Below are 27,996 nucleotides of genomic sequence, written 5' to 3'. Positions count from 1 at the left end.
CAGGGTCCACCACGGGAACAGGAGCTGGGAGGCACCCACAGACCTAGATAGTGTGGGCGCCCGCCAGGGGGCGCACTGGGTCATTTTGGACTCCGCAGCCCCCTATCCATAGCACCTGACAGATTCAGCTACCTACCGCCTCCAGCATGTCAGTGGGGTTTCCACACTCCTGAGACTTTACCTGTCAAAGGTATCAAGCAACCGGGTGTGGTGGCGCACGCTTGTAATCCCAGCATTTGGGAGCTGAGACAGGAGGGTCGCTGTTCGCGGACAGCCTCAGCTACTCAGTGAGGCCCTGTTTCAAAATATAGAATAAAAAATAGGTCTGGGGGTGTAGCTCAGAGGTAGAATGCCCCCTGGGTTCAATCCCAGCACCAAAGGGGGAGAAAAAAAGATTCCAGCAAAGTCAATAGACCCCGAGCCTCCTGCGGATGGGCAGGGTGGGCGCAGGTCTGAGCTTCCCGGAGCCCCGGGTCCAAGGGCCTGCCTCTCTGGGCCTGGCCAGGGTGTCCAGTGTCCTTTGCTGGTGTCCTGACTCCGCCCAGCCTCTGCCTAGCAATCCTGCTCACTCTATCCACCCTCTCCTTCCTCCCTCCTGCTCCATTAGAACATTAGAAGTGCCAATCTCTCTCTCTCTCTCTCTCTCTCTCTCTCTCTCTCTCTCTCTCTCTCTCTCTCTCTCTCTCTCTCTCTCCTTTTGCCTTGGCTGGTCCAGCCCAGAGAATTGAAAACCCTCTCTTCTCCAAGAGGATCCGACGTGAGGGGGTCTCTCTGGCTGTTGTATTTTTTATGGAGCAGGGAGGGAAATGGCTGGGGTCGGGAAGAAAGTCCGGTGGGGGTGGGGAGAGCAAAGATGTGAGAGAGGAGAGGGAGGGAGGGAGGGAGGGAGGGAGGGAGGGAGGGCCCGGCGAGTGGCGAGTGCGGAGAGATTCAGTTCCATCTGAAAGCTGTCTGTGCGAATCAAAGGCTTCCCTTTGAACCAGCGGGCACGGTCTGGAGAGGAGAGCTCTGGGGCGGCTCTGGCCCAGGGGGTTCATTACTGCTCTTTGGATAAATCTGGGGAGACAGGGCCTAGCTTCCCCCATCTTCTCTCCCGCCAACCCCCTCTCTGGCTTCTGTGCTGGGCCCCCACTCCCTCTCTGGTTCAGGGCCTGGCAGCCAGGCTCTGGAAACATGATCACCCGGGGGGCACGGAGGCAGGAACACAGAGGGCCAGTGCCCAAGGTGGAGACACAGCTGGAATTTTTTTGTTTTTTGAGGGGAAGACTAAAAATTGGAGTCAGGGGTCTTCTACCTCAGATATACATACCCCGGTCCTATTTTAATTAAAAAAATATTTTTGGTAGTACTAGAGATGCAAACCAGGGGCATTCTTTCTACCTTCAAGTGACACCCCAGCCCTATTTTTGATTCTTTATTTTGAAACAGGGTCTCAGTGAGTTGCAGAGGGCCTCGCTAAGTAGCAGAGGCTGGCCATGAACCATGATCCTCTTGTCTCAGCCTCCCGAATGCTGGGATTACAAGCGTGCGCCACCATCCCCAAATTAATTTTTATTGTAAAACAGGGTCTTGCTAAGTTTCTGAGGCTGGCCTTGAACCTGCACACATCCTTCCTGTCTTAGCCTTCTAAGGCCTGGGATTACAGACTTGAATGCAGAGGGGCACATGTGTGGCCGTGCTAGTGAGTGTGTGTTCTTGTATGCCATGATACATATATGCCCAAAGGGGATTTTTTTGTTGTTGTTGTTCACTACTGGTGATGGAACCCAGGTCCTTGCACATGCTAAGCAAGTGCTCTACCACTGAACCACAACCCCAGCCCACGTGTGCTCATAAGAAATGCGTGAGGCCAGGCGTGGCGGTGCACGCTTATAATCCCAGCATTCTGGAGGCCGAGACAGGAGGATCCGGGTTTGTGGCCAGCCTCAGTTACTTAGTAAGACCTTCCACAACTCAGTGAGACCCTGTTTCAAAATAAAGAATAAAATGACCCTGGGTTCCATCCCCAGTACTATGCAAAAAAAAAAAATGCACCCCCATTTTAATTTTTATTTATTTGGAAACAGTCTCACTAGGTTACAGAGAACCTCATTAGGTTGCTGAGGCTGGCTTTGAACCTACGATCCTACTGTCTTAGCCTCCCAAGTACTGGGATTATGAGCGTGCGTTACCACGCCCGGCTCCCATGATAGATTTAGAGGTCACTTCCTATTTCTCACCTGAAAACAGTATTTGAGGCTGGGGGTGTAGCTCAGTGGTAAGAACTCTTGCCTAGCATGGGTGAGGCCCTGGGTTCAGTCCCCAGCACCCAAAAACTAACGAAAGCAAAGCCAGGCGTGGAGGCGCACGTTTGTAATCCCAGCATTTGGGAGGCTGAGATGGAAGGATCGCAGTTTGAGGACAGCCTCAGCTACTTAGTGAGGCCCTTTGCAACTCAGTGAGACCCTGTTTCAAAATAAAGAATATAAACCGGGCGTGGCGGTGCGCGCTTGTCATCCCAGCATTCGGGAGGCTGAGACCAGAGGATCGCGGTTCGCGGACAGCCTCAGCTACTTAGTGAGGCCCTCCACAACTCAGTGAGACCCTGTTTTAAAACAAAGAATAAAAAATAGGGCAGGGGGTGTAGCTCGGAGGTCAAATGCCTCTGGGTTCCATCCCCAGACCCGCAAAAAAAAGAATATAAAATAAGGCTGGGGGCAGGCATAGCTTGGAGGTGGAATGCCCCTGGGTTCCATCCCCAGTAACACACACACACACACACACACACACACACACACACACACACACACACACACCTAACAAAAGCAAAACTGGGTTCTGCGTCTCTGTGCGCCCGCCCTGGTGGGAGCGCAGGCTGTCTTCACACCAAGTCTGGCTTAGCTTCGGCGGGGCTGAGAGCTCACTGGGGCAGGGGCAGGTACTTTCTGATTATGTGACTGGCCGGATGCTGTTGGGTGTCTCTGAGCCTCAGGTTCCTTTTTAGGAGGAGTATTTGTTCCCCCTGGGTGGGTTGTGTAAGTTGAGCTAATTAACGTCAGCCAGGCTCTTGGAACAGATGTCCGAACGGCACTTTCTGAGCGGGAGACACTTAACTGCCGCTCCAGTCCCTGCCAGTATCCACTGGTGGCCTCAAGGCGGGTGCTTGGTGAGTCACTGAAAGGTTTCCGGATGCTGCTGACAGCCGGCCCAAGCTGTAGGTACCACTCTTCCCTTCATGGGGGAAGGAACATGTATGTCAGGGCTTCTCTTTGCTGCAAGACCCTGCCTGGTTGTCGGGCCATGTCTGACTCCAGATCCCAGGAACTCCACCTTCCCTGATTATAGCCAGGCTCAGGATGGGAGTCTAGAGCCAGGTGTGGTGGGCACGCTGGTCATCCCAGCATTCAGGAGGCTGAGACAGGAGGATCACAGTTCGCAGCCAGCCTCAGACACTTAGTGAGGCCCTTTACAAGTCAGCGAGACACTGTTTCAAAATAGAGAATAAAATGTTGCTCAGAGGTAGAATGCTTCTGGTTCCATCCCCAGTACCATACACACCCACACCCACACAAACAAAACAAAACAGAACAGAATAACCCAGGCGGGGCTGCTGGATCTGAGGCTGGCAGGCCCTTGCAGGGTCTCTTACCCCTTCCTCACTCTTCACCCCCCTTTAGCAATTTCCCCTCCTTCATGGTTGTGTACCCTGAAGCGAGGTGCAGGCCCGGGGACAGGGCTGAGGCTTCCCTGTCCGCTCAGGGCAGACCCGCTCTGGCGCGGATGCCAGAGAGCCAGCCGGGGGTACTCAGCTCTTGGAAGGGCGCTTGCATGTGAGCGTCTGCTCCCTGCTGAGCCACCGCTCTGAGTTCTTGGCACCTATGCTCAAGGACATAGCAGCCGTCTGTCTGTCTGTCTCTGTCTCTCTCTTTGCAGTCCTGAGGATGGAACCCAGAGGCATTCTACCTCCAAGCTACACCCACAACCCTATTTTTTTGTTCTTTATTTTGAAACAGGGTCTCACTGAATTGCCAAGGCCTCACTAAGTAGCTGAGACTGGTCTCGAACTGCCATCCTCCTGTCTTAGCCTCCCGAATGCTGGGATTACGAGCGTGAGCCTCCACACCTAGCTCAGTTTCTCCTTTTTTATCTAAGACTGCCAGGGGATCTCTCCCTCCCTGTTGGTGAGCGGTCCAGCTGCACCTGCTCGCTCTGTCTTGCTTCTGCTCATCTGCCCTTACCCTGCCTCTGGCCCGTCCAGCTCTGCAGCACACCCCTTCTTTCATGGTGCTCCCCAAGACTGACCCCCAACTCTGCCCAGCACGCTCCCCCACCCCCTAGGGCGAGGAGCAGCCGGCCCGGTCGCTCTCCCACACTGCTGAAGGAAGTCTCACTGGGGTGCCGCAGTGCTCAACTCTTTCTTAGTGCGGATTTCACAAGTAACACCGTGGACTTGGGCGTTTGTCCCGACCCTCTATCTATAATCAATCATGGATGGCGACCTGGCAGCCAGGAGGGGGCAGAGCTGGGGGCGTCTGGACTGTCCTCCAGGCTGTGCTGGCTGCAGGGGTCGTGCAAACATCAGAAACATCGCTGGGGAACTTGCAGGCCCAGGCCTCTGCGGCCTTTCCCTGGAGTTCCACCCCGAGAGCCTTCACATCCATCCTCTCTGGACTCTGCTGGGTCATTGTCTCTGCCCCTTCTCACCAGAACAGTGGTCTTGGGGCTTAGGGTCACCCCAGGAGGACAGAAATCAGCCTTTTCTGTCAGGTCCTGCTAAGGAGTCTGGCTGTCGCTCCGAATGTCAACCTATAGCCGCCTCACTGCTCAGAGTAGATAATGGTCATGGCGCCCACTCGGCGGTCCCCACAAGGCCTACGCGAGGCCTGCAGACACCTCATCTCTTGGACCTTGGCGGCCAGCAGCGGGTAGGCATTATCATGCCCCAGTTTCCCAAGGCCGGAAATGAAGTTTCCAGGTCAACGACCTGGCCAAGGTCATGAGGGTAGGAAGCGGCAGGGGCCCAGTGCAAACCCAAGCCTGTCTCCTAAGCCCGAGCTCCCGGGATCTGAGCAGGAGGGTCCGTTGGGGTCTGAGCCAGCCTTGTCAGGTGACCAAGGAGAAGCCAGGATGAAGGACAGATGTACCCACAGTGACCTCACTCCCCACTCAGGGACACCCATCCCTGCCCTGTCCCTCCTCTGACAGCCGAGGTACTTCCCACCTCTGTCCTGCCCCGGGGTCAGCCACCACCTCCCTCCAAGCGCAGGAGGACCTGGCTGCTCGCTGTCCTTCAGAGACCGCAGCCAGAAGCTGGAGTGTCCAGGCTCTGGGCAGGAAACCTATGAATATCAATTTCATCTCGGAGCCAGGGCTCTCCGGCCATCCCACTCTCAAGCCCTTGACTTAAGCTCCGGGGGCCCGGGGAAGGAGGAACGTGAGTGTGGAGAGTTTGCGGCATGTGGCTACATGAGGAGAACTGCGCAAGAATATGAATAAATTTGAATAATAATGAGGGCCATGCCTGAATTAATAATGCTGGCTGCTCACCTGACCTGCCCTTCCCCCAGGATTCTCTGCACCTGCCACCCGGGTCTCTTGGTCTCTGGCAAGGTGGCTGAGCCTTGCCTGCTTCAGGAGAGGGGTGTGGGAGGTAGAGACATCAGAGTTGGGCAGGAGTGGACTGCTTCTGACTTCCTGGCACCAGGAGACCCAAAGGGCGGCACTGGTTTTTTTGGTTTTTTTGTTTTTTGTTTTTGGTACTGGGGCTGGAACCCAGGGGCATTCTACCTCCAAACTCCACCCCAAACCCTATTTATTATTCTTTATTAGGAAACAGGGACTCACTGAGTTGCAGAGGGCCTAAGTAGCTGAGGTTGTCCGCGAATCGCCATCCTCCTGTTTCAGCCTCCCGATGCTGGGGTTATAAGTGTGCACCACCATATCCGACTTGCACTGGCTTCTGTCCCTCCTTCTCAGTCTCCTTTTTAAAAAAAATCCCAGGAGCAAGCCAGGCATGGTGGCACATGCTTGTAATCTCGATAGTTAGGAGACTGAGACTGGAGGATCGCGGATTCACAGACAGCCTCGGCTACTTAGTGAGGCCCTCTGCAACTTAGCGAGACCTTGTTTTAAAGTAAAGGAATAAAAAATCAGGCTCGGGATGTAACTTGGAGGTAGAATGACCCTGGGTTCCATCCCCAGTACTGGAAAAAAAAAAAAAAAAGGCTAGGGGCTCGGCAGTGGGTCCTAGGAGGTCTTGAAATGGGGAGAGGTCACATTTAGAGTGTGGCTCCTGCTAAGAGTCAGGGAGCTCAGACAGAAGAGAGAAGAGCCGGAATTCTGGGGAGAGCTGCTTGCTACCTTGGTGTGCCTGGAGATGGGGCAGGGAGCCCGGCCCTCCCGCTCTGCTGTCTGGGCCTCCTATCCTTTCCCCAGCGCCCCGCGAAGCCGGCCCAGGGTCCCCAGGCTCCCTTAGCTACGGGCAGCCAAGCCTGGCCCACCACAGGGCCCCCAGTGCTGTGGGAGCGGGAGGGGCACAGAGACCCACAGTCCAATTCCCTGCTCCATTTGGCTTCCACAATTAAAGGCAATTACTCTGCAGCCCGCTCATCAAATGCTCCGGGCCGAGCTGCCAGCCGGGCAGCCATGTGTGGCTCCGGCAGCCGGAGGGAGAGGGGGACAGTCACACGGCCCCGCGCCTGCTGGGTGCCAGGGATTCGGGGCGCGCAAGTGTGGGTGTGCACACCTCAGGCCTTGGCGCTTGAGTCAAGGGGTAAACCCCCCAGAGCAAGGCCGGGAGCCGAGGAGTGAGTTCCCAGAGACTGTTTTGAATCTTCTTTTTATTTTTTTCCCCCTTCTGTACTGGAGATTGAATCTGTCACTGAACTGCATCCCCAGAGCCTCCATTTTTGTTCTTGTTTTTACTTTTACGGTACTGGGGATGGAACCCAGGGGCATTCTACCTCCAAGCTACACCCCCAGCCCTCTTTTTTATTCTTTTTTTTGTGTGTGTGTGATACTGGGGGTGGAACCCAGAGGCTCTCTACCTCTGGGCTATACTCCCAGATCTATTTTATATTTTATTTGGAAACAGGGTCTCACTAAGTTGCTGAGAGCCTCACTACGTAGCTGAGGCCGCCTCACCTGGATCACCCGTGCGATCCTCCTGTCTCGGCCTCCAAAGTGCAGGGATTACAAGCGTGTGTCACCACACCCAGCTTTACTTATTTTTCACCTCTTATTTTGATTCTTCATTCTGTATTAGTAGCCTTACTTAGTTGCTGAGGCTGGCTTCTAAACTGTGATCCTATCTCAGCCTCCCAAGTACTGGGATTACAGGTGTGTGCCACCACACCTGGTTAGGGGGCTGTTTGGGAATGTTCTACCCCCCCCCCCACACACACACACTCAAGAAGCCTCTGTGTACACATGTGATCATGAGACCCAAGGGTGTGCCTGCCCCCTAGAATCTACCCCTCTGCACTGGCTGCACGTGTTCCTGGGGGATTGTCCTGGCGCCTCCGCACACACATTGGTAACATGATCTAAGTCCAAGTAGGATCCTGGTGATGTATCATGTGCACGAGCCTGAATCCCAAGAACTGGGAAGGGGGTGGACTGCGATGTCACCAGCAGTCTTTGTTAGGAAAGCATCCCCTGTGCACCCAGCTGTGGGAAGAGGAGGAAGAGGAATGGTGGAGGAAGAGCTGAGGCCCCCGAGGGCAGGGGCTTGGGCCTGAACCCCGGTTCTGCAGTTAAGCCTCTCTTCTCTCTGGGCCTCTGTGTCCTCTGTAAAACCCGAGAGGATTGGCCAGACCCGCTGCTAAGGTCTTTCCATAACGCTGCTGGCTACAGAGAGTGGGACGCAGAGGGAGCTGGGAATACCGGCAGGGAGGGAAGAGGCCCGGGAAGAGGCGGGGCATTGGAGCCGGACAGGGACCAGCCCCGCTGTCTCCCTCCTGCCTCTCTCAGGGTGGCAGTGGAGACCCAGGGAGGGGTGTCCTCCCGCTAGACCCCCATCCTCCATCCTCACCTGGCCCTGGCTTTGACCTCCCCAGGGACGCAGACCCGCTTCAGCCAGGAGCCAGCAGACCAGACGGTGGTGGCGGGCCACAGGGCCGTGCTTCCTTGTGTGCTACTCAACTACTCCGGGATCGTGCAATGGACCAAGGACGGGCTGGCCCTGGGCATGGGCCAGGGCCTCAAAGGTGGGTATGGCTGCCCGCCCAGCCCGCGCCTGGGAGCCCCACCTTCACCGGACCCTGTCTTACTGTCTCCGGCTCTGCTGAGTTGTTCTTTCCGCCCCGCAGGCTGCCTTTGCTGCAGAAGGTGTCCATGCCCAGCAGTCAGTGGCAGCCCGGAGACGAGGGGCGCAAGGAGCTGGGGCAGGCAGCGGGGCTGGCCGCACAGCCACCTGCAAGGCGCTCCGCCACCCTGCGTCCCTCCAGAGCTTTCTGTGGATGCTCATCTCTGGCCTTTCTTCCTACCCTGGTCTTCTTGTTCATTTGGTCTTTTCAGTTTTTTTTTTTAAGCTCCTCCTTTAGCCGGGCGTGGTGGCGCACGCTTGTAATCCCTGTGCCTGGGAGGCTGAGACAGGAGGATCGTGCAGGTTCGAAGCCAGCCTCAGCTGGCTTAAGAGACCCTGCCTCCAAATAAAATATAAAATAGGTCTTGGAGTGTATCCCAGAGGTAGAGGGACCCTGGGTTCCATCCCCAGTACCACCAAAAAAAAAAAAAAAAAAAAAAAAGCTCCTTTGTTACTGGAGATTAGCCCAGGAACAGTCCACCTCCAAGCTGCACACCCAGCCCTATTTATTTATTTATTTATTTATTTATTTATTTATTTTTGCGGTACTGGGGATGGAACCCAGGAGCATTCTACCTCCGAGTGACATCCCCAGCCCTATTTTTTATTCTCTATTTTCAAACAGGGTCTCACTGAGTTGCAGAGGGCCTCACTAAGTAGCTGAGGCTGTCCGCGAACCGTGATCCTCCTGTCTCAGCCTCCCAAGTGTTGGCATTACAAGTGTGCGCCACCACGCCCGGCTGCCCCTTAGCTCTTTTTATTTCTGTCTTGAGACAAGGTCTTACTAAGTTGCCCAGGCTGACCTTGAACTTGTGATCCTCCTGCCTCAATCTCCCAAGTTGCTGGGATTACAGACATGAGCCCAGCCCCAAACTGTGTTTGCTCAGAGGCCAAAAACCTGTTTTTTAAATTTTTTACTTTTTGTGGTACTGGGGATTGAACCCAGAGGTATTCCAAGATACATCCCCAGACCAGTTTTATTTTATTTGGCAAGAGTTTCACTAAAGTTGCTGAGGCTGTCCTGGAACCTGTGACGATCCTCCTGTCTCAGCCTTCCAAGTAAGAGGAGTACAAGTGTGTGCCACCACACCTAGCTCAATCAGGGCCTGCCTTAAAGGGCTCCTGTGGGTTTTGCACCAAATTAGACACATGGCTTGTGAAAATACATCTCCAAGGCAGATGTGAAGGACTGTAGTTTGAGGGCAGCCTCAGCAACTCAGTGAGGCCCTCAGCCCACTTAGACCTTGCTTCAAAATAAAAATATAGAAAAGGTCAGAGGAATAGCTCAGAGGTAGACTGCCCCTGAATTTAATCCCTAGTATCAAAAAAGGAGGGGAAAAATAAAAGGAATCTGGACATGGTGGAGCGTATCTGTAGTCCAAGTACTTTCAAGGCTGAGACAGGAGGATCACAGGTTTGAGGGCAACCTTGGCAACTTAGTGAGACCTGTTTTCAAATCACCAAGAAGCCGGGTATGGGGGCGCAGGCTTGTAGTTCCAGCATTTGGGAGGCTGAGACAGGAGGATCGCAGTTTGCAGGCAGCCTCAGCTACTTAGTGAGGCCGTCTGCAACTCAGTGAGACCCTGTTTCAAAATAAAGAATAAAAAAATAGGGCTGGAAACCGGTGTGGTGGCACACGCTTGTAATCCCAGTGCTTGGGAGGCTGAGACAGGAGGATCGCACAGGTTCTAAGCCAGCCTCAGCTACTTAGTGAGGCTCTCAGCAACTTAGTGAGACCCTGTTTCCAGATAAAGTATAAGATAGGTTGGGGACACCGGGCGTGGTGGCGCACGCTTGTAATCCCTGCGCTTGGGTGGTGGAGACTGGAGTATCGCGAAGGTTTGAAGCCAGCCTCACTGGCTTAAGAGACCCTGTTTCCAAATAAAATATAAAATAGATCTGGGAGTGTAGCCCAGAAGTAGAAAGGTTCCATCCCCAGTACCACCAAAAAAATAAAATAGGTTGGGAAGTATAGCCCAGAGGTAGAAAAGCCCCTGGGTTCCATCCCTAGTACCACAAAAATAGACAAATAAATAAATAACCAAGAAAATAGGGCTGGAGATGTATAAAATAAAAAAAGAAGGAAAGAAAAGAAAGAAAGGAAACCACCGGCTGGTTGCACAGCCTCCCCGGGTGCGAGTGCGGATGGCTGGCAGTCTATTTCTGCTCCTATTTTGGTGGTGGCTGTGGGCTCCATGCCTCAGCACAGACAAGGAAAATTTGGAGCGGTGTGTCTGAGGGAAAGAGGTGGGTCTGGTGGATCTATTGAAGATGGAAAGAGAAAGAAACAAGGAGAGGGTGAGATCAATAGATGTGGAGTAAGAAGGATTGATCGCCTCTGGACGGCGGGAGCTAGCAGGAGAGAGAACCAGGGAGGTGGGGAGCGGGAGGAGGAGGGCTGGGAGAGTCCGGGATGGAGGGTGGAGGACCAGAGGCTCCGAGACCCACCAACGCAGTGTGCAGAGCCGGGGCTCAGGGTCTGTGCTCCTCAGGGAGCCGGCGGGCCCTGCCTTGCCCGTGGCTCCCCTGTGTCGCAGGGCGTGACCTCAGCCACGAGCCCCTCGAGGTGCCCCAGCAAGCGCCAGCCTGTGTGGCATGCCCTATATTTCCTGGCGCCCACACCCCCTCTCCCTCTCCCTCTTCCCGCCGCTTGCCTTTTTCTTCTCCTCTTCCTTTTGCAATCATTATGAGAGACATTTGTCTGCAAACAGCCTCGGAGATTGCATCTGCTCCTGCTCATCTCCCGCGTCGGCTTGCCCCCCTCCTCGCCTCCGCGCCTGCTTTATGGCTCCCAGCCTTGCCGTGGGGGGGTCCTGGCATTACACTCTGTGTGCCTGGGACTCCGGGCTCACCTGCCAGTGGGGTCCCCTGCCCCCGAAAAAGGGCAGAAAAAAGCACTGGCCCCGGGCTGGACGGGTCTCGCTCTTTCTGTTTCTGTAGCCTGGCCACGGTACCGAGTCGTGGGTTCTGCGGACGCCGGGCAGTACAACCTGGAGATCACCGATGCTGAGCTCTCAGATGACGCTTCTTACGAGTGCCAGGCCACGGAGGCCGCCCTGCGCTCCCGGAAGGCCAGACTCACCGTGCTCAGTAGGCCCCAGCGCCCGACTCACCCTCCCTCCATCCCCTTCTTGAATTTCCCAGCTTCTCCCTCTCCTCCTGGCCCCTGTCTGGCCCGCTGTCCTCACTCTCCTCCCTGGTTTCTTCTTCCATATGCCTTCCTTAAACTCCCTCCCAAGCCCGGCGTGGTGGCGCATGCTTGTAATCCTAGCATTTGGGAGACTGAGACAGGAGGATCGCGGTTTGAGGACAGCCTCAGCTACTACTTAGTGAGGCCCTCTGCAACTCAGTGAGATCCTGTTTCCAAATAAAGAATAAAAAATAGGGCTGGGGTTGTAGCTCGGAGGTAGAATGCCCCTGGGTTTCATCCCCAGACCTGAAAAAAAAAAAAAAAAAGGAAAAGAAAAAACAAAAATGACAGGATGGCTTCAGGCCCCCAGAGCAGGAGACCCAGGTGCTTGGAACTTGGTCCAGGGTGTTAGGGTCATGGGGGATGTTTGAGCAAGGGAAAGGGCCGGCCTGCTGACAGTGTGATATGTCAAAGTTGCTAGACTAGGCCTGTCCATTTGGCTGGGGGATGGATGTAAGAGGCCCCTTGAATAGCCGGGCATGGTGGTGCATGCTTACTTGGGAGGCTGAGTTACTTGGGATCCCAGTTACTTGGGAGGCTGAGACAGGAAGGTGACGCAGTTACCTGGGATGCTGAGACAGGAGGGTGACCCCAGTTACTTGGGAGGCTGAGTCAGGAGGGTGACGCAGGTTCGAGGCCAGCCTCTGGTACTTAGGCTCTCAGCAACTTAGACCCTGTTTCCAAATAAAATACGAACTAGGTCTGGGAGCATATCCCAGAGGTAGAAAAGCCCCTGGGTTCCATCCCCAGTACCACCAAAAAAAAAAAAAAGAGAGAGAGAGAGAAAGAGAGAGGCCCCGTGGAAGGCACCTTCCCAAGGGTGTGGGCTGCGCTCAAGCCCCGAGATGACCCAACCCTCACACACCAATGAGGCTTTCCCTGCATCTGCAGCTGTGCCCCTGAGCACTGCTAGGTGGTTATAGTACCAGGGAGTCGTACAGCCAGGGAAGAATAGCCAGTGGGCAGCGGAGCTTGTGCATCCGAGGACCTCAGATGCAGCCGCCCTGGGAGTAACCTGGGACTCTGAGTTGGGTTGGGCGGCCGGGGGTGGCCCGGCGTGGAGGGGCGCCTCCGTGGGCTGAGGCCGCTGCCCAGGCTGACTCTGCTCCGCTCTGCCCACAGTCCCCCCGGAGGACACCAGGATCGACGGAGGGCCTGTGATTCTGCTCCAGGCAGGCACCCCGCACAACCTCACGTGCCGGGCCTTCAACGCCAAGCCCGCCGCCACCATCCTCTGGTTCCGCGACGGCACGCAGCAGGAGGGCGCGGTGGCCAGCACGGTGAGCCCGGCCTGCTCTTCCGGCGCACCCTGCCCCAGGTCACCTCTCCCTTGCCAAGGCCGCCCGGTGCGGCCTTCTGAGGGGAAGTTGGGGTATCTAAGGCCCAGGTTCCCAGGTTCACTGTGGTATTTAGTGACTGGGCAAAAATAATAAAAGAATAAGCCGGGCATGGTGGCACACGTTTGTAATCCCAGTACTTGGGAGGCTGAGACAGGAGAGGATCGCTGTCTGCAGGCAGCCTCAGCTATTTAGTGAGGCCCTCTGCAACTCGGTGAGACCCTGTTTCAAAATAAAGAAAAAAAATAGGGCTAGGGGTGTAGCTTGGAGGTAGAATGCCCTTGGATTTCATCCTCAGTACTATCAAAAAATAATAAATAAATAAAAAATAGGACTGGGGTGTAGCTCAGAGATAGAATGCCCTGTTTTTCATCCTCAGTTCTACAAAAAAAATTTTAAGATTAATTAATACAATAAAATAAGCCAAGCATGGTGGCACAGGCTTGTAATCCCTGCACTGAGACAGGCTGAGACAGGAGGATCGCCCAAGTTTGAAGCCAGCCTCAGCTACTTACTGAGGCTCTCAGCAACTTAGTGAGACCCTGTTTCCAAATAAAATATAAAATAGGTCTGGGAGTATAGCCCAGAGATAGAAAAGCCCCTGGGTTCTACCCCAGTACCACCTAAATAAATAAATAAATAAATAAATAAAAATTAAAAAGGGCCAGGCACGGTGGCACATGCTTGTAATTCCAGCATTCAGGAGGCAGAGACAGGAGGATCGCGGTTCACAGACAGCCTCAGCAAGAGACTCTCGTCAATCTGAGAGACAACCTCAGCAACATAGTGAGATTGTGGGCTGGGGCGTGGTGGCGCACACTTGTAATCCCAGTACTTGGAAGGGGTTCTCAGCCGGCCTCAGCGACTTGTGAGACCTTCTGCAACTTAGTGAGACCCTGTTTCAAAATAAAGAATAAAAAGTCGGGCTGGGAGTGTAGCTCGGAGGTAGAATGCCCCTCAGTTCAATTCCCAGTACTGCAAATAAATAAATAAAAATAAAGATAAAAATACAAATAAAAGAAATAGGGCTGGGGGTGTAACTCAGGGGTTGAAGACCCCAGGGTTCAACTCCCAGTACTGCAGGAACCCCCCCACCAAAATAATTAATAATAATAATAATAATAATAATAATAATAAAACAAAAACAGCCATGTGTGGTTGGTAGTGCATGCTTATAATCCCAGCATCTGGGAGGCTGTGAAGGGAGGATCGCCATTCAGGGATAGCCTCAGCTACTTAGTGAGGCCCTTTGCAACTCAAAATAAAGAATAAAATATAGGGCTGGGGGTGGAGCTTGGAGGTAGAATGCCCCTGGGTTCCATCCCCAGTACTGCAAATAAAAAACAAACAAACAAAAACCACGAGGCAGTTGGGGATGGGGGAGGAGAGCCCCAAAGTCCCTCCACCCCAGCCCATCTCTGATCGGGTCCCTCTAGCGTCGCCCACCCCGATCTCCCCAGGAATTGCTCAAGGACGGGAAGAGAGAGACGACCATCAGCCAGCTGCTCATCAACCCCACGGACCTGGACATCGGGCGCATCTTCACCTGCCGCAGCATGAACGAGGCCATCCCGGGCGGCAAGGAGACCTCCATCCAGCTCGACGTGCACCGTGAGTGGGTCCCGGCCGGCCGGAGCAGCCGCCTGGCCATCCCGCAGACACCCCGGACAAGCCTCCCTCTGTCCCCGCAGCCCCCTGGCCTGAGCTGCGGGCCTCTGGGGAGACAAGGGGCGTGGTGCAGAAATTGCTTTGGGACCCGTAGATGGGGCACTGACCCAGCAAACGAGATACAGGCCTGGAATCCACGATTCCAAAACATCCCTGAGGTGGTGCCAGAACCTGAACCCATGCCTTCGCAGTGTCTGTTTCTTTTTGCAGTACTGGGAAGTTACATCCCGGCCATTATTTTATTTTATTTTACTTTATTTATTTATTGTGGTACTGGGGATGGAACCCAGGGGCATTCTACCTCCGAGCTATACCCCAACCCTATTTTTTATTCTTTATTTTAAAACAGGGTCTCTCTGAGTCGTAAAGGGCCTCGCTAAGTAGCTAAGACTATCGGCCATCCCAGATCTTCCGTCTCAGCCTCTCAAATTCTGGGATTACAAGCGTGCGCCACCATGCCCAGTACTAGTTTGGGTTTTTTTATTTTAATACTGGGAGTTGATCTTAGAGTTGTTTTTACGTCCTAGCTACACCACCAACCCTTTTAAATTTATTATTATTATTATTATTATTAAATTTTTGTGTGTGTGGTACTAGGGGTGGAACCTAGGGGCATTTTACCTCCAAGCTACACTCCCAGCCCTATTATTTATTTATTTATTTATTTATTTATTTATTTATTTATTTTGAGGGTCTGGGGATGGAACCCAGGGCATTTGACCTCTGAGCCACACCCCCTGCCCTATTTTTTATTCTTTATTTTGAAACAGGGTCTCATTAAGTTATGGAGGGCCTCACTAAGTAGCTGAGATCCTCCAGTCTCAGCCTCCTGAATGCTGGGATTACAAGCGTGTGCCACCATGCCCAGCTACTTAATTTTTATTTTATTTTATTTACAAAAGCATCTTGTGGAGTTGCCTAGGCTGACCTCCATCTTGCTATCCTCCTGCCTCAGCCTTCCACGTAGCTGGGTTTACAGGCATGAGCTACCACACTGGGCACAATATGATTCTTAAATTAGGCAAGAGACTGTAGCTGGACATGGTGATGGACGCTTGTAATCCCAGTACTTGGGAGGCTGAGACAGGAGGATTGCATGTTTGAGGCCAGCCTCAGCTACTTAAGGAGGCCCTTCGTAATGTAGTAAGACCCTGCTTCAAAATAAAGAATAAAAAATAGGGCTGGGGGTGTAGCTCGGAGGTAGAATGCCCCTGGGTTCCATCCTGGGTATCATTAAAAGAAAAAGAAATAAGAAACTAAGAAGCCAGGCATGATGGTGCACTCCTGTGTAATCCCAGCAACTTGGGAGGGTGAGGCAGGAAAGTCAGAAGTTGAGGGCAGCCTGGGTAACTTAGGGAGACCCTGCCTCAAAATAAAAAGTAAAAAGGGATGGGTTGAAGGTCAGTGGTAGAGTGCTTGCCTTAGTGTGCCTGAGGCCCCGGGTACTACCAGTCCCCAGTACCACCACCGAAATAAAGTCTTAGGTCTCAGTCTCTCTGTGGTCATGTGTTACGATGGGGTGCTGTCCAGACACTACTGGGGGTCTTATAGGGCAAAGAGTCTGTGCACAACACTTTTTTCCAAAATTTGAAAAATCTCAGATTCTGAAACATACCCAGCCCCGAGGGTTTTCGATGAGGGACTGTGTACCTGTACTTGCTTCTTGGGGTTATGGGCATTAAATTAGCTATAGTGGCCAGGCATGGTGGCACAGGCTTGTAAACCCAACATTTGGGAGGCTAAGACAGGAGGATCGCAGTTCGCAGACAGCCTCAGCTACTTAGTTACTTCCATCCCCAGTACCACCAAAAAGAAAGAAAAAAGAAAAATATATATGGTATATTGTATGAGCCCCTGGCATAAGTAAAGCTCCCCTGTTGGGTGCTCCATGATTTTCCTCTGCCTGGCTGGGCTAGTGAGCTGCCCTTGGGACACTCCCTCCCCTTCCTAATAGGAGACTAGCGAGCCCACACTGACGCCTAGTGGCCATGGTGGGTCATCACACCCACTGATTAATTGATCTCTTACCCTGGGTGGCTCTACTGTCTTGCCTGTGGGAGAGGTAAGGGGCTAGCCTATTTACTGTGTGTGTGTGTGTGTGTGTGTGTGTGTGTGTGTGTGTGTGTGTGTGTGTGATATGCTGGGGATGGAACCCAGGAGCATTCTACCTCCGAGTTACATCCCAAGCCCTATTTTTTGTTTTTTTGTTGTGTTTTTTTCTTTGTGTGTTACTGGATTTTGAACCCTGGGGCATTCTGCCTCCGAGCTACACCCCCAGCCCTATTTCTTTTGTCTTTATTTTCAAAACAGGGTCTCACTGAGTTGCAAAGGGCCTCACCAAGTAGCTGAGGCTGGCCAAGAACTGCGATCCTCCTGTCGCAGCCTCCCAAATGCTGGGTGTGCACCGCCAAGCCTGGCTTATTTCTTATTGACTAGAGCCCATGTACTGCAAACCTCCATTCCCAAATTCCTCCAGAGTGGCCAGGTTTGAGTGCAGGGTTAGGAAGGGCAAAAGGAAGTCAGGGCCATCCTGTCTCTGTTCTGCAGACCCTCCTACAGTGACCCTGTCCATCGAGCCGCAGACCGTGCAGGAGGGTGAGCGTGTGGTCTTCACGTGCCAAGCCACAGCAAACCCCGAGATCCTGGGCTACAGGTGCAGGGGGCAGGGGCCGGAGGGCTGGGGGGGGGGCTTGGCGAGAGTATGGAGACAGGGCGGTGGGGGGCAGTGGGGGCAGCGTCTTGGACAGCGCTGAGAGGTTGCAAGCTTGGTCTTGCCTCTGCCTCCCAGGTGGGCCAAAGGGGGCTTCCTGATTGAGGACGCCCATGAGAGCCGGTACCAAACAAATGTCGACTATTCCTTCTTCACCGAGCCCGTGTCCTGTGAGGTCCACAACAAAGTGGGCAGCACCAACGTCAGCACCCTGGTGAACGTCCACTGTGAGTAGCCAGGAGGACGGGGCGGGGATGGGGGATGGGGAGCAGGAACCCTTAGAGGGTCCTGGGTGGCCACAGGGCGGGACACTGGTGGAGCTGACCCCCAGCAAGCTGAGACCCTGACCGGCGCCTTCCGTCTCCTGCAGTTGCCCCCCGGATCGTAGTTGACCCCAAGCCCACGACCACGGACATCGGCTCAGATGTGACCCTCACCTGTGTCTGGGTTGGGAATCCCCCCCTCACCCTCACCTGGACTAAGAAAGACTCAAATATGGTAAGGCCTCTCCCTGCCCGTCCTGCGAGCCGGGAAGACAGGCCGCAGCTTGGGGTGTCTCTCGGGCGAGGAGAGGGTCAGGGGCATGCGTAGGCAGTTGGGATTTGAGGGAGAAGGTCAAAGTTTCCGATTGATCAGCCTCGCTCCTGCTGATAGGACAGCTAACCTGTTCAGAGGCCAGGCAGGGGTGGGGAGGGAAGAGGGTGTGGGTGACCCTGCTGTGGTGGCAAAAACCAGGCAAGCTAGCAGTGCCCTGGGGACGGCTCACCAGAGAGGGTTGGATTCCACATTAAGAAAGCTGGAAGCCGGACGTGGTGGCGCACGCTTGCAATCCCAGCATCCGGGATGCTGAGACAGGAGGATCGTGGTTTGCAGCCAGCCTCAGCTACTTAGCGAGGCCCTTTGCAACTCAGGGAGACCCTGTTTTGAAAATAAAGAATAAAAGTAATAGGGCTGCGGGTGTAGCTCAAGATAGAAGGCCCCTGGGTTCCATCCCCAGTATCAAAAAAGAAAGTTGCAGCCTCCAGCTGGCCTCCCCTGGCCCTACCTCTCTGCTGGAGGCCCTGCATGGTGCACGCGCGCTCTTTAGAGTCAGGGGTGGATGGATGGGGCTCGGGACTGCTTCCCTTCCCCTGAATTCACCTGGCCCTTCCTGCTTTCTCTCCAATGCCTCCCATGCGGGGCCCTCGCCCACCCAGGGGCCCAGGCCTCCTGGCTCTCCACCCGAGGCTTCTCTCTCTGCTCAGGTCCTGAGTAACAGCAACCAGCTGCTGCTGAAGTCGGTGACGCAGGCCGATGCGGGCACGTACACCTGCCGCGCCATCGTGCCCCGCATCGGGGTGGCCGAGCGCGAGGTGCCGCTCTACGTGAACGGTGAGGAGCGCGGGGCGGGGGCGCGGGGCTCCTGAGGTCCAGGGCCCTGACCCCCCGCTCGCCCACAGGGCCTCCGATCATCTCCAGCGAGGCGGTGCAGTACGCGGTGAGGGGCGACGGAGGCAAGGTGGAGTGTTTCATCGGGAGCACGCCACCCCCGGACCGCATCGTGAGTGCGGGGTGCCCTCCACCCCTGTTCTGTTCTGTGATTCTCTACCTCTGTGTCTGTGCACGGATCCCTCTGTACCTGCTCACATCCTAGCGCCTAGCCTGGTGTGTGGTGCACGCCTGTAACCCCAAGGACTTGAGAGGCCCAGACAGAAGGATCACAGGGTGGAGGCTGGTCTCAGCGTCCCAAGGAAACCCTGTTTCAAAATAAAATAAATAAAGCCAGGCAGGGTGGCGCACGCTTGTAATCCCAGCATTTGGGAGGCTGAGACAGGAGGATCGCGGTTCGTGGCCAGCCTCAGCTACTTAGCGAGGCCCTTTGCAACTCAGTGAGACCCTGTTTCAAAATAAATAATAAAATATAGGGCTGGTGTGGTGCTTGGAGGTAGAATGCCCCTAGGTTCAATTCCCGGTACTGCAAAATAAATAAATAAATAAATAAATAAGAATAATAAAGTAAAATATTGGCACATGCTTATAATCCCAGAATTCGGGAGGCTGAGACAGGAGGATTGCAGTTCCTGGACAGCTTCAGCTACTTAGTAAGGCCCTTTGCAACTCAGAGAGACCCTGTGTCAAAATAAAGAATAAAAATAGGGCTGGGGGTATAGCTCGGAAGCAGAATGCCCGAGTTCCGTCCCCAGTACTGCTAATAATAATGATATTAATAATAATGATAATAATAATAGTAGTAGTAGTAGTAGCAGCAGCAGTAGTAGTAAAGTAAAATAGTGGTGCATGCTTGTAATCACAGCATTCGGGAGGCTGAGACAGTAAGATCACAAGTTCGTGGACAGCCTCAGCTACTTAGTAGGGCTCTTTGCAACTCAGTGAGACCCAGTTTCCAAATAAAGAATAAAAAAATAGGGCTGGGGGTAGAATGCCCCTGGGTTCCATCCCCAGTACCACACACACAAAAATTAAATTAAAATTAATAAATAAAATGAAAATAGCCGGACATCCAGCTTGGAGGTAGAATGCCCCTGGGTTCCATCCCCAGTAACACACACACACACACACACACACACACACACACACTCCTAGCTCCTCCATTCCTCGGGTGGCTATAATGAAATTCTGCAGTGTTTTTTACTGTTTCCTGGGCTCTAAAATGGAGGCCTAACCCCTAGCCTGCAGAGGGGAGGAGTGGCCACTGCTGCAGCAGACCTCCCCACCCACCTTTCCTTTTCTCTCCCAGCCGCTCTCCCTCCACTCCCTCCTCCTGTGTCCTCTCCCCCACACCATGAGCCATTAATTCCTTCCATGACCATTAACCGTCAAACCCCTCATCACACTTAATGACCATTTGGCTAACTCCAGGGCTGCCCAGGGACACTTCATTACCACGGCCACCCGGCAGCAGGCGGCACGGCTCCCCAGGGACAGGCCGTGCAGAGCTAGGCTCAGTCCCTGGGAAGGGGCCAATTTCCCCGCTCCCCCTGCATGGGCTGCACTCCACAGGGAGGACACGCTTCTGGGAGGTCAGGGAGGGCTATGCCTTGAGAACCTGCTGTTTAAAGAATGCCCTAGAGGCCGGGCATGGTGGCGCACGCTTGTAACCCCAGCACTTGGGAGGCTGAGGCAGGAGGATCGCGGTTCGTGGACAGCCTCAGCTATTTAGTGAGGCCCTCTACAACTCCGTGAGACCCTGTTTCAAAATAAAGAATAAATAATAGGGCTGGGGGTGTAGCTCAGAGGTAGAATGCCCCTGGGTTCCATTCCCAGTACCACAAAAAATAAAAAATAAATAAAAATAAAAAAACAGGGCTGGAGATGTAGCTTGGCGGTAGATGCCCCTGGGTTCAATTCCTAGTACTAAAAAAATAAAAAAGACTGGGGGTGTAACTCAGAGGGAGAACCCCCCCTGGGCTTAATCCCCAGTACCCCCTCCCACAACACTCACACAAAGAATCTCCCCAGGCCAATCTGAGGTCCTGCATGCTTGGGAGCCATTTCTCCTGGTGCAGAGATTCAGTGCTGAGCATTTGGGGCAGAAGGTTTGGGCAAAGGGAGGTGAGGGTGGTTCAGGTGGCCTGAGTCGGAGCCCTTTTCTTTTCTTTTCTTTTCTTTTCTTTTCTTTTCTTTTCTTTTCTTTTCTTTTCTTTCCTTTTCTTTTTTCAGTACTGGGGATGGAACCCAGGGGCATTGTGCCTCCGAGCTACACCCCAGCCCTATTTTTTAGTCTTTTTTTAATATTTTATTTTGTGTGTGTGGTACTGGGGGTGCAACTCAGGGGCATCCTACCTCTGAGCTACACCCCTGCCCTATTTTTTATTCTTTATTTTGAAACAGGGTCTCACTGAGTTGCAAAGGGCCTCACTAAGTAGCTGAGGCTGTTCGTGAACCGCCATCCTCCTGTCTCAGCCCCCCGAATGCTGGGATTACAAGTGTGTGCCACCACACCCAGCTCCAAGCCTGTTTCTTACACCTTCCTGCCCTCCCTGCCCAGGCCTGGGCGTGGAAAGAGAACTTCCTGGAAGTGGGGACCCTGGAGCGGTACACGGTGGAGAGGACCAACTCGGGCAGTGGGGTGCTATCCACGCTCACCATCAACAACGTCATGGAGGCCGACTTCCAGACCCACTACAACTGCACAGCCTGGAACAGCTTTGGGCCAGGCACCGCCATCATCCAGCTGGAAGAGCGAGGTGACTGGGTAGGGGGGCACTCTCAGTCTGTCTCTCTCGGGCCTCTGCTCAGCTGGGGAAGTCGGTCATTTTGGGAATTTTTTTTTTTTTTTTGCAGTACTGGGATGAAACCCAGGGGCACTCTACCTCCGAGCTACACCCCAGTCTTATGTTTCATTCTTTATTTTGAATCAGGGTCTCACTGAGTTGCCAAGGGACTCACTAAGTAGCTGAGGCTGGCTTTGAACCTGTGCACTCCTCCTGTCTCAGCCTCCCAAATGCTGGGATTATAAGCGTGCGCCACCTTGTCCAGCTTGGGGAATGTTTATTGAGCATAAACGCCCACCCAGCGCTAGGAGCTGCAGGACCCTGCTCACCAGAAACTTCTGCTTAGTGGAAAGCCTTATGGTAGAAGCAGGTGAACTCAGATGGAGAAAAATTAAATGACCTTTACACGGGAGCAATGTTGCCCGTCTCACTGGGGAGGGGTGTTGTGTTAGGAATAAGTGAGAATATTTACAAAACGCCTAGCATATCATAGGTGCTTAAGAAGCTTGGATTCTGCCGGGCAGGGTGGCGCATGTTTGTAATCCCTACTGGGGTTTACTCTTGGGAGGCTGAGACAGGAGGATCGGGAGTTCAAGGGCAGCTTCAGCTACTTAGGCCCTCTGCAACTTAATGAGACCTTGTTTCAAAATAAAGAATAAAAGCCGGGCGTGGTGGTGCACGCTTGTAATCCCAGCATTCCAGAGGCTGAGACCGGAGGATCGCACAGGTTCGAGGCCAGCCTCAGATACTTAGTGAGGCCCATCACAACTCAGTGAGACCCTGTTTCAAAGTAGGGAATAAAAAATTGGGCAGGGGTTGTAGCTCGGAGGTCAAATGCCTCTGGGTTCCATCCCAGACCCACAAAAATAAAATAAAATAAAATAAAATAAAATAAAGAATAAAAATAGGGCTGCGGGTGTAGCTTGGAGGTAGAATGCCCCTGGGTTCCACCCCTGGTATCACCAAAAAAAAAAAAAAAAAAAAAAAAATTTGAGGAAAAGCAGGAGGAGGAGAAGGAGCTTGGATTCTCTTCAAGAGCCTTTAAGAATCTGTGCCAGGCGGGCATGGTCATCCCAGTACTGTGAGACTGAGACAGAAACGTCGCAGGTTTGAGGCCAGCCTCTGCGATTTAGGGAGACACTGTTTCAAAAAAAAATGTGCTGGGGTGTAGCTCAGAGGTTGAATGCCTCTGGGTTCAATCAATTCCCAGTTTAAAAAAAAAAAAAAGAATCCTAAGGTCAATGGTCTGATAAGAGACAAGTTCCCTCCCTCCTCTGGGCTCTGCGGGCTAGATAGGGGAGGTTGCCTTTGGTGTACTTTCTTTTCAGAGAAAGGAAAGAGCACTTGTTTGTTTTGGGAGGTAGCCACTGGCACAGGAAGCCCTCCCCTAGGAAGCTGCGGAGCTCATCAGATGGATGAAGCTGGGGATGCCTGCAGGTGGGGTGGGGGCCGCAGAGAGGACTGAGGGCTTGGGGGGAAGGGACTCAGGGACTCAGAGGATCTGGATCCAGCTAGAGTCTGGGAGAACAGGCTGGAGGCGATGTCTGCACAGCTCTGGGACGCCAAAGGAGCCAAGGAAGGCGGCTCCAGGTGTCCACGCAGACCTGTGGGCGCAGACACAGATGGCTGGTCAGGGTCTGGAGACAGTGCCCTGGAGGGCCTGAGAGGAGGGGGACCGAAAGACAGGGACAGACAGATGTTACCCTGACGCACTCACCCAAGAGCCGTGAGCACATCCCGGGCTACCACTGTGGCTGCCAATGCATCCTCACCTGAGCCCTTTCCTTCCCCTCCCGGAAGAGGTGTTACCCGTGGGCATCATCGCGGGGGCCACCATCGGCACCAGCATCCTGCTCATCATCTTCTTCCTGGCTTTGGTGTTCTTCCTCTACCGCCGGCGCAAAGGCAGTGAGTGCGGGGTGGGTGGAGGAGGTGGCGGCAGCCCGCACCGGCTCCTGGCTCCTGGCTCCAAGGGCCACTGCGTTTCCTGCCCCCCAGGTCGAAAGGATGTGACCCTAAGAAAGCTGGACATCAAGGTGGAGACGGTGAACCGAGAGCCGCTCACCGTGCACTCTGACCGCGAGGACGACGCTGCCAGCGTGTCCACGGCGACCCGGGTCATGAAGGCCATCTACTCGGTGAGGGTCTCTCCTCCCCAGTCTCCGTCCCGCTGCACTAGCCCTTGGGAGCACCCTCTGCTCCTCCGCTGGCTCCCCCAAGGTCCTGCCGTGTACATGCTCAAGATGTGTACACCCGTGCTTGAACACACACACAGACAATCATATCCTTAGAGAGGTGTGCACTCATACATGCACACTCATGCACGCATTCACAGGTGCGTGCGCTCGCTCACACACGCAGGTACAATCAGCCTTAGAGAGGCGTGCCTTGCACGCATACGCACTAAAGTGCACATTCACAGGTGCATGCACTCACACACAGGTACGCTCATGCTCACCTGTATATCTGCTCACTGGAACATACCCTCACAGATGCGGGAACACACACATGGGCACACTCACAGAGATGCAGGAATGAACACTTATACACAAGTACACTCCTACACTTTCAGATGCCTGCATTCACACTTGACAGATACACGGGCACATTTACACACATACATGTACACTCATACACTTTTAAACACTTACATGCACATACATATATGTACACACATATACATGCTCACACACATACACAATCACAAACAGGCACACATACACACTCATGGAAACTCACACTTACACACTGGCAGCTGCATGGGCTCACTCCCACCCACACTCACCCACATATCCACATACCAGGCCATTCTCCCCGGAGCAGGGGGCAGCGTGGGGCATCTCAGGCTCCTTTGCCCCATCTTTTCCACGCATAGGGTGAGTGCTGGAACTCCTGAGCAGTGCAGTTCTCTGCTCTAACTCCTCCTAGATAAGAGGAACAAACCATCCCAGATATAGCAGAAAGGACATAGCAAAAGTTGCCTCGCATGTAAACAACAAAATTGGTACCATGACCCAGATTCTGGCCTCTCCCTGCCCCACAGCCTCTGCCAGGAAAAAATACACAAGGCATGTTTGCCCTGACCCCAGCCCTTTCCCTTAGCAGGTGGACTCTGGGCATGGGGACGGGGTTGGCGAGGGGGGACAAGAGCAGGGCCCCCACCTCCTGATGCCCGCCCCCGCTGCTCTGCAGTCCTTCAAGGACGACGTGGATCTGAAGCAGGACCTGCGCTGTGACACCATCGACACCCGTGAGGAGTACGAGATGAAGGTGGGGAAAGGGTGAGGTGGGCGAGCAGGGGCTGCCAGGTAGGGGCGGGGCAGGGTGGGCAAGAGGAAAGGTGAATTCTACGGATGAAGAAGCCCTGATAGTGGTACCCAGCAGGGACAACCAGAGCCAGGGCAGGAGTCCCAATCCTCTAAGAGGAAACTGCCAGCTGGGCACAGTGGCACACACCTGTGATCCCAGTTCTTGGGAGGCTGCGATAGAAGGATTTCAGGTTTGAGGTCAGCCTCAGCTACCTGGTGAACCCCTGTTTCAAATTAACAAAAAAGAAGTCGGGCGTGGTGGCACATGCTTGTAATTCCAGCATTTTGGAGGCTGAGAAAAGAGGATCGCAGTTGGCGGACAGCCTCAGCTACTTAGCAAGGCCCTTCGCAACTCAGTGAGACCCTCTTTCAAAAATAAAAAGACTGAGCCTGGTGTGGTGGCGAACGCCTGTAATCCCAACATTCGGGAGGCTAAGACAGGAAGATGGCGGGTTCTGACACAGCCCCAGCCCCAGCTACTTAGTGAGGACCTTTTGCAACTCAGTGAGACCCTGTTTCAAAATAAAGAATAAAAATTAGGGCTGGGGGTGGAGCTCGGAGGTAGAATGCCCCTGGGTTCCATCCCCAGTACTGCAAAATTAATTTAAAAAATAGGGCTAGGGGTATATATAGTTTAGGGTATGCCCCTTGGGTTCCATCCCCAGTACTGTCCCCCCCAAAAAAGTTAAAAATTGTGCTGGGATGTAGCTTGTAGGTACAGTGTGCCTGGATTCCATCCCCAGTACTGCAAAATAATAATAATAATAGTAATAATAATAATAATAATAATAATAATAATAATGAAGAAGAAGAAGCAGCCTGGGGTGTAGCTTGGAAGTAGAATATCCACGGGTTCAATCTCTAGCTTGCACACACACACACACACACACACACACACACACACACACACACACAAAGGAAATTCTGCCTCCATCCTCGCCTCTCATTGTCCCCAGGACCCCACCAATGGCTACTACAACGTGCGCGCCCACGAAGACCGCCCGTCCTCCAGGGCGGTTCTCTACACCGACTACCGCGCCCCGGGCCCTGCCCGCTTCGACGGCCGCCCCTCGTCCCGCCTCTCGCACTCCAGCGGCTACGCCCAGCTCAACACCTACAGCCGGGCCCCCGCCTCTGACTTCGGCCCCGAGCCCGCGCCCCCCGGCTCGGCCGCCCCCGCAGGTGCAGACACAGCCAGCCAGCTGTCCTACGAGAACTTTGAGAAGTTCAACCCCCACCCCTTCCCCGGGGCAGCCGGCTACCCCACCTACCGACTGGGCTACCCCCAGGCGCCCCCGTCCAGCCTGGAGCGGACCCCCTACGAGGCGTACGACCCCATCGGCAAGTACGCCACGGCCACGCGCTTCTCCTACACCTCCCAGCACTCGGACTACAGCCAGCGGTTCCAGCAGCGCATGCAGACTCACGTGTAGGGGTCCCTGCGGGGCAGAGGGGGAGGCGTTCGCGGGTGTCCTCTGATATTCAGGGGATGCCCTCGGGGACCAGCCTTCCTCCTTCCGCTGCGGCCAGAGGGGAGCAGGTCTCCCCCAAACACCAGTCTCGAGGATGGTGCTTTCTGCTCACGCCCCAGCCCCCTGGGCCTGCCTTTCCCTGCTCGTTATCTGCAAGGGTGTCTTTTATGACCTGCGCTCCTGCTGACCCCAGCAGGGGGACGCGGACAGCGATGCTGGGGAGGGCAGAGGGGCTACTTTTTAGCATTCCTTTTCTATCTCGCCCCTCTAACCTCCCGTAAGTGGGCAGGGTGGGGGGTAGAGGGGACAGGTAGAGGGACCTAGAGGGACCCGAGGTGTGGGTGTGCATGGCTCGGGACAACCTAGCTGGTGTCTCTCTTGTCTGCATTTCACGCCCCAGTGCTTCCCTTTCTCTTCCGGGAACTGCAGAAGGGACCTTGGATTTATTAGCAGCCCTGGCACTGAGTTCAAAGCCAGCGCGCATTCAGCTGCGATCAAAATGCCGGTCGCCCTGGCTGCCACAGTGGAGGGTCCAGAAGCCATCGGTGGCAGCCTCGCTGTCCTTCTTCCCGGTGCTGGGCCAGCCAGATAAAAAGTCCAGGTTTCTGTGGAGAAGGAAAGTCAGAATCCACCGATCTGCCACAGACCGCTGTGCGCTGCAGTTCCCAGAGCCAACGCTAGAGGGAACCCTTCGGAGCCCCCCTTCTCTCCCCAGTGGGCCCCACTCCCTGGCTTTTAACTAATCTAGAGCTACCCAGGGAGGGGTAAGGCGAGGTAGGGGTGCTTGAGTCTATTTTTTCAAAGGCAGCAGCAGCAGCAGCAGCAGCAACAACAACAACAACCAATGAAAACCTCATTTGGAAAGAAAAGCTGTAGGGGTAACCCCCACCCAAATACAAGTACCAGTGGAAAGGAAAAAGTGAGCGCCCACCTGTTCACCAGGTTCCTAACACAATCCATTACATTTCCAGTCTCCAAGCACTTTGAATCCATTTTCTATACATTCAGGTGGTCCTGGTGGGCTCTGACGCACGAGGGAGGGGCTGCCGTCCGCACAGCCCAGCCTCTAGGGCTCAGGGGAGATGGTCTCTCTGGGCAGGTGTTGCTTTTAAGTTTTTTTTTTTTTTCTTTTCTTTTTGGACCAATCAGACTCTGTTCTGCACTTCAGTGCCTTGAATGTCAAGCCTTGAACGGCCGCCCCTGTGTGGGGGGTGGTGCGGGAGCCGGTACTTGTGAGGCTCAAGACAGGCTGTCAGGTGTCCGGGTATCAGAGGAGGGACAGGTGAGTGGGCCTGGAGGTGGCCCAAAAGAGAGCTCCTACTGACCCCGACCCAGAAGGTGGCGAAGGGCACGACAGGCATTCCACGCCCAAGCTTTCTCCTCCCTCACCCTCGTGTGTGCATGCCCACACTCATTCCACACCACTCGACCAAAGAGACCCTGTACCCCCCATCCCTCCCCCAGTGCAATTCCCAGAGTGCTCCTCGGTCTCTCTGGGCGGTCACGTCTCCATAGTCATGTTCGATTTAATGTATCATGTGCTTATCAGCCAGTTGTGGCCGTCCCCCTCGGATGGGTCTGTGGGCTGAGGTTCCCAGCCTCTCCCTTGCTGGTCAGGACCACGACCCCCAGAAAGGCAGGTGGTCCCCGGAGCCTTCTCCTCATGGAGTGAGACCTCCCTGGGGTCTTGGCCGGCTTCCAGCTGCATTGCACCAGCTCCTACTTCCTGCAGAACCCACTCAGAGGAATTTGGCGGGAAGGTACTAAGAATGCAGATTTTTCCGGCGGATGCATTCACACAGATCTTTATTTT

The 27,996-nt window shown here is 54.0% G+C and overlaps 1 protein-coding gene across 3 annotated transcripts in view; it reads left to right on the top strand.

The window, feature by feature from the left end:
- The window catches only part of KIRREL1 (kirre like nephrin family adhesion molecule 1), a gene marked incomplete at both ends in the record, with an annotated part of 98,549 nt that extends 72,405 nt beyond the window's left edge, over positions 1–26,144 (top strand). The window contains 14 exons of one of the 3 annotated variants that reach the window (XM_080693089.1): positions 8,037–8,186; positions 11,225–11,374; positions 12,597–12,754; positions 14,272–14,422; positions 17,027–17,132; positions 17,268–17,416; positions 17,560–17,687; positions 18,434–18,560; positions 18,629–18,729; positions 21,178–21,376; positions 23,204–23,311; positions 23,402–23,541; positions 24,596–24,673; positions 25,668–26,144. In XM_080693089.1, the coding sequence (XP_080549215.1) occupies positions 8,037–8,186; positions 11,225–11,374; positions 12,597–12,754; positions 14,272–14,422; positions 17,027–17,132; positions 17,268–17,416; positions 17,560–17,687; positions 18,434–18,560; positions 18,629–18,729; positions 21,178–21,376; positions 23,204–23,311; positions 23,402–23,541; positions 24,596–24,673; positions 25,668–26,144 (2,222 nt within the window). Of the gene's footprint in view, positions 1–8,021; positions 8,187–11,224; positions 11,375–12,596; positions 12,755–14,271; positions 14,423–17,026; positions 17,133–17,267; positions 17,417–17,559; positions 17,688–18,433; positions 18,561–18,628; positions 18,730–21,177; positions 21,377–23,203; positions 23,312–23,401; positions 23,542–24,595; positions 24,674–25,667 lie in introns of all 3 variants that reach the window. The other 2 variants (XM_080693088.1, XM_080693090.1) reach the window with 2 other exon arrangements.
- Positions 26,145–27,996: the final 1,852 nt, after the last annotated feature.

The sequence above is a fragment of the Muscardinus avellanarius genome, assembly GCF_963383645.1.
Source record: "Muscardinus avellanarius genome assembly, chromosome: 3".
Taxonomy (NCBI): domain Eukaryota; kingdom Metazoa; phylum Chordata; class Mammalia; order Rodentia; family Gliridae; genus Muscardinus; species Muscardinus avellanarius.
This window is presented reverse-complemented; position numbering and strand designations above follow the sequence as displayed.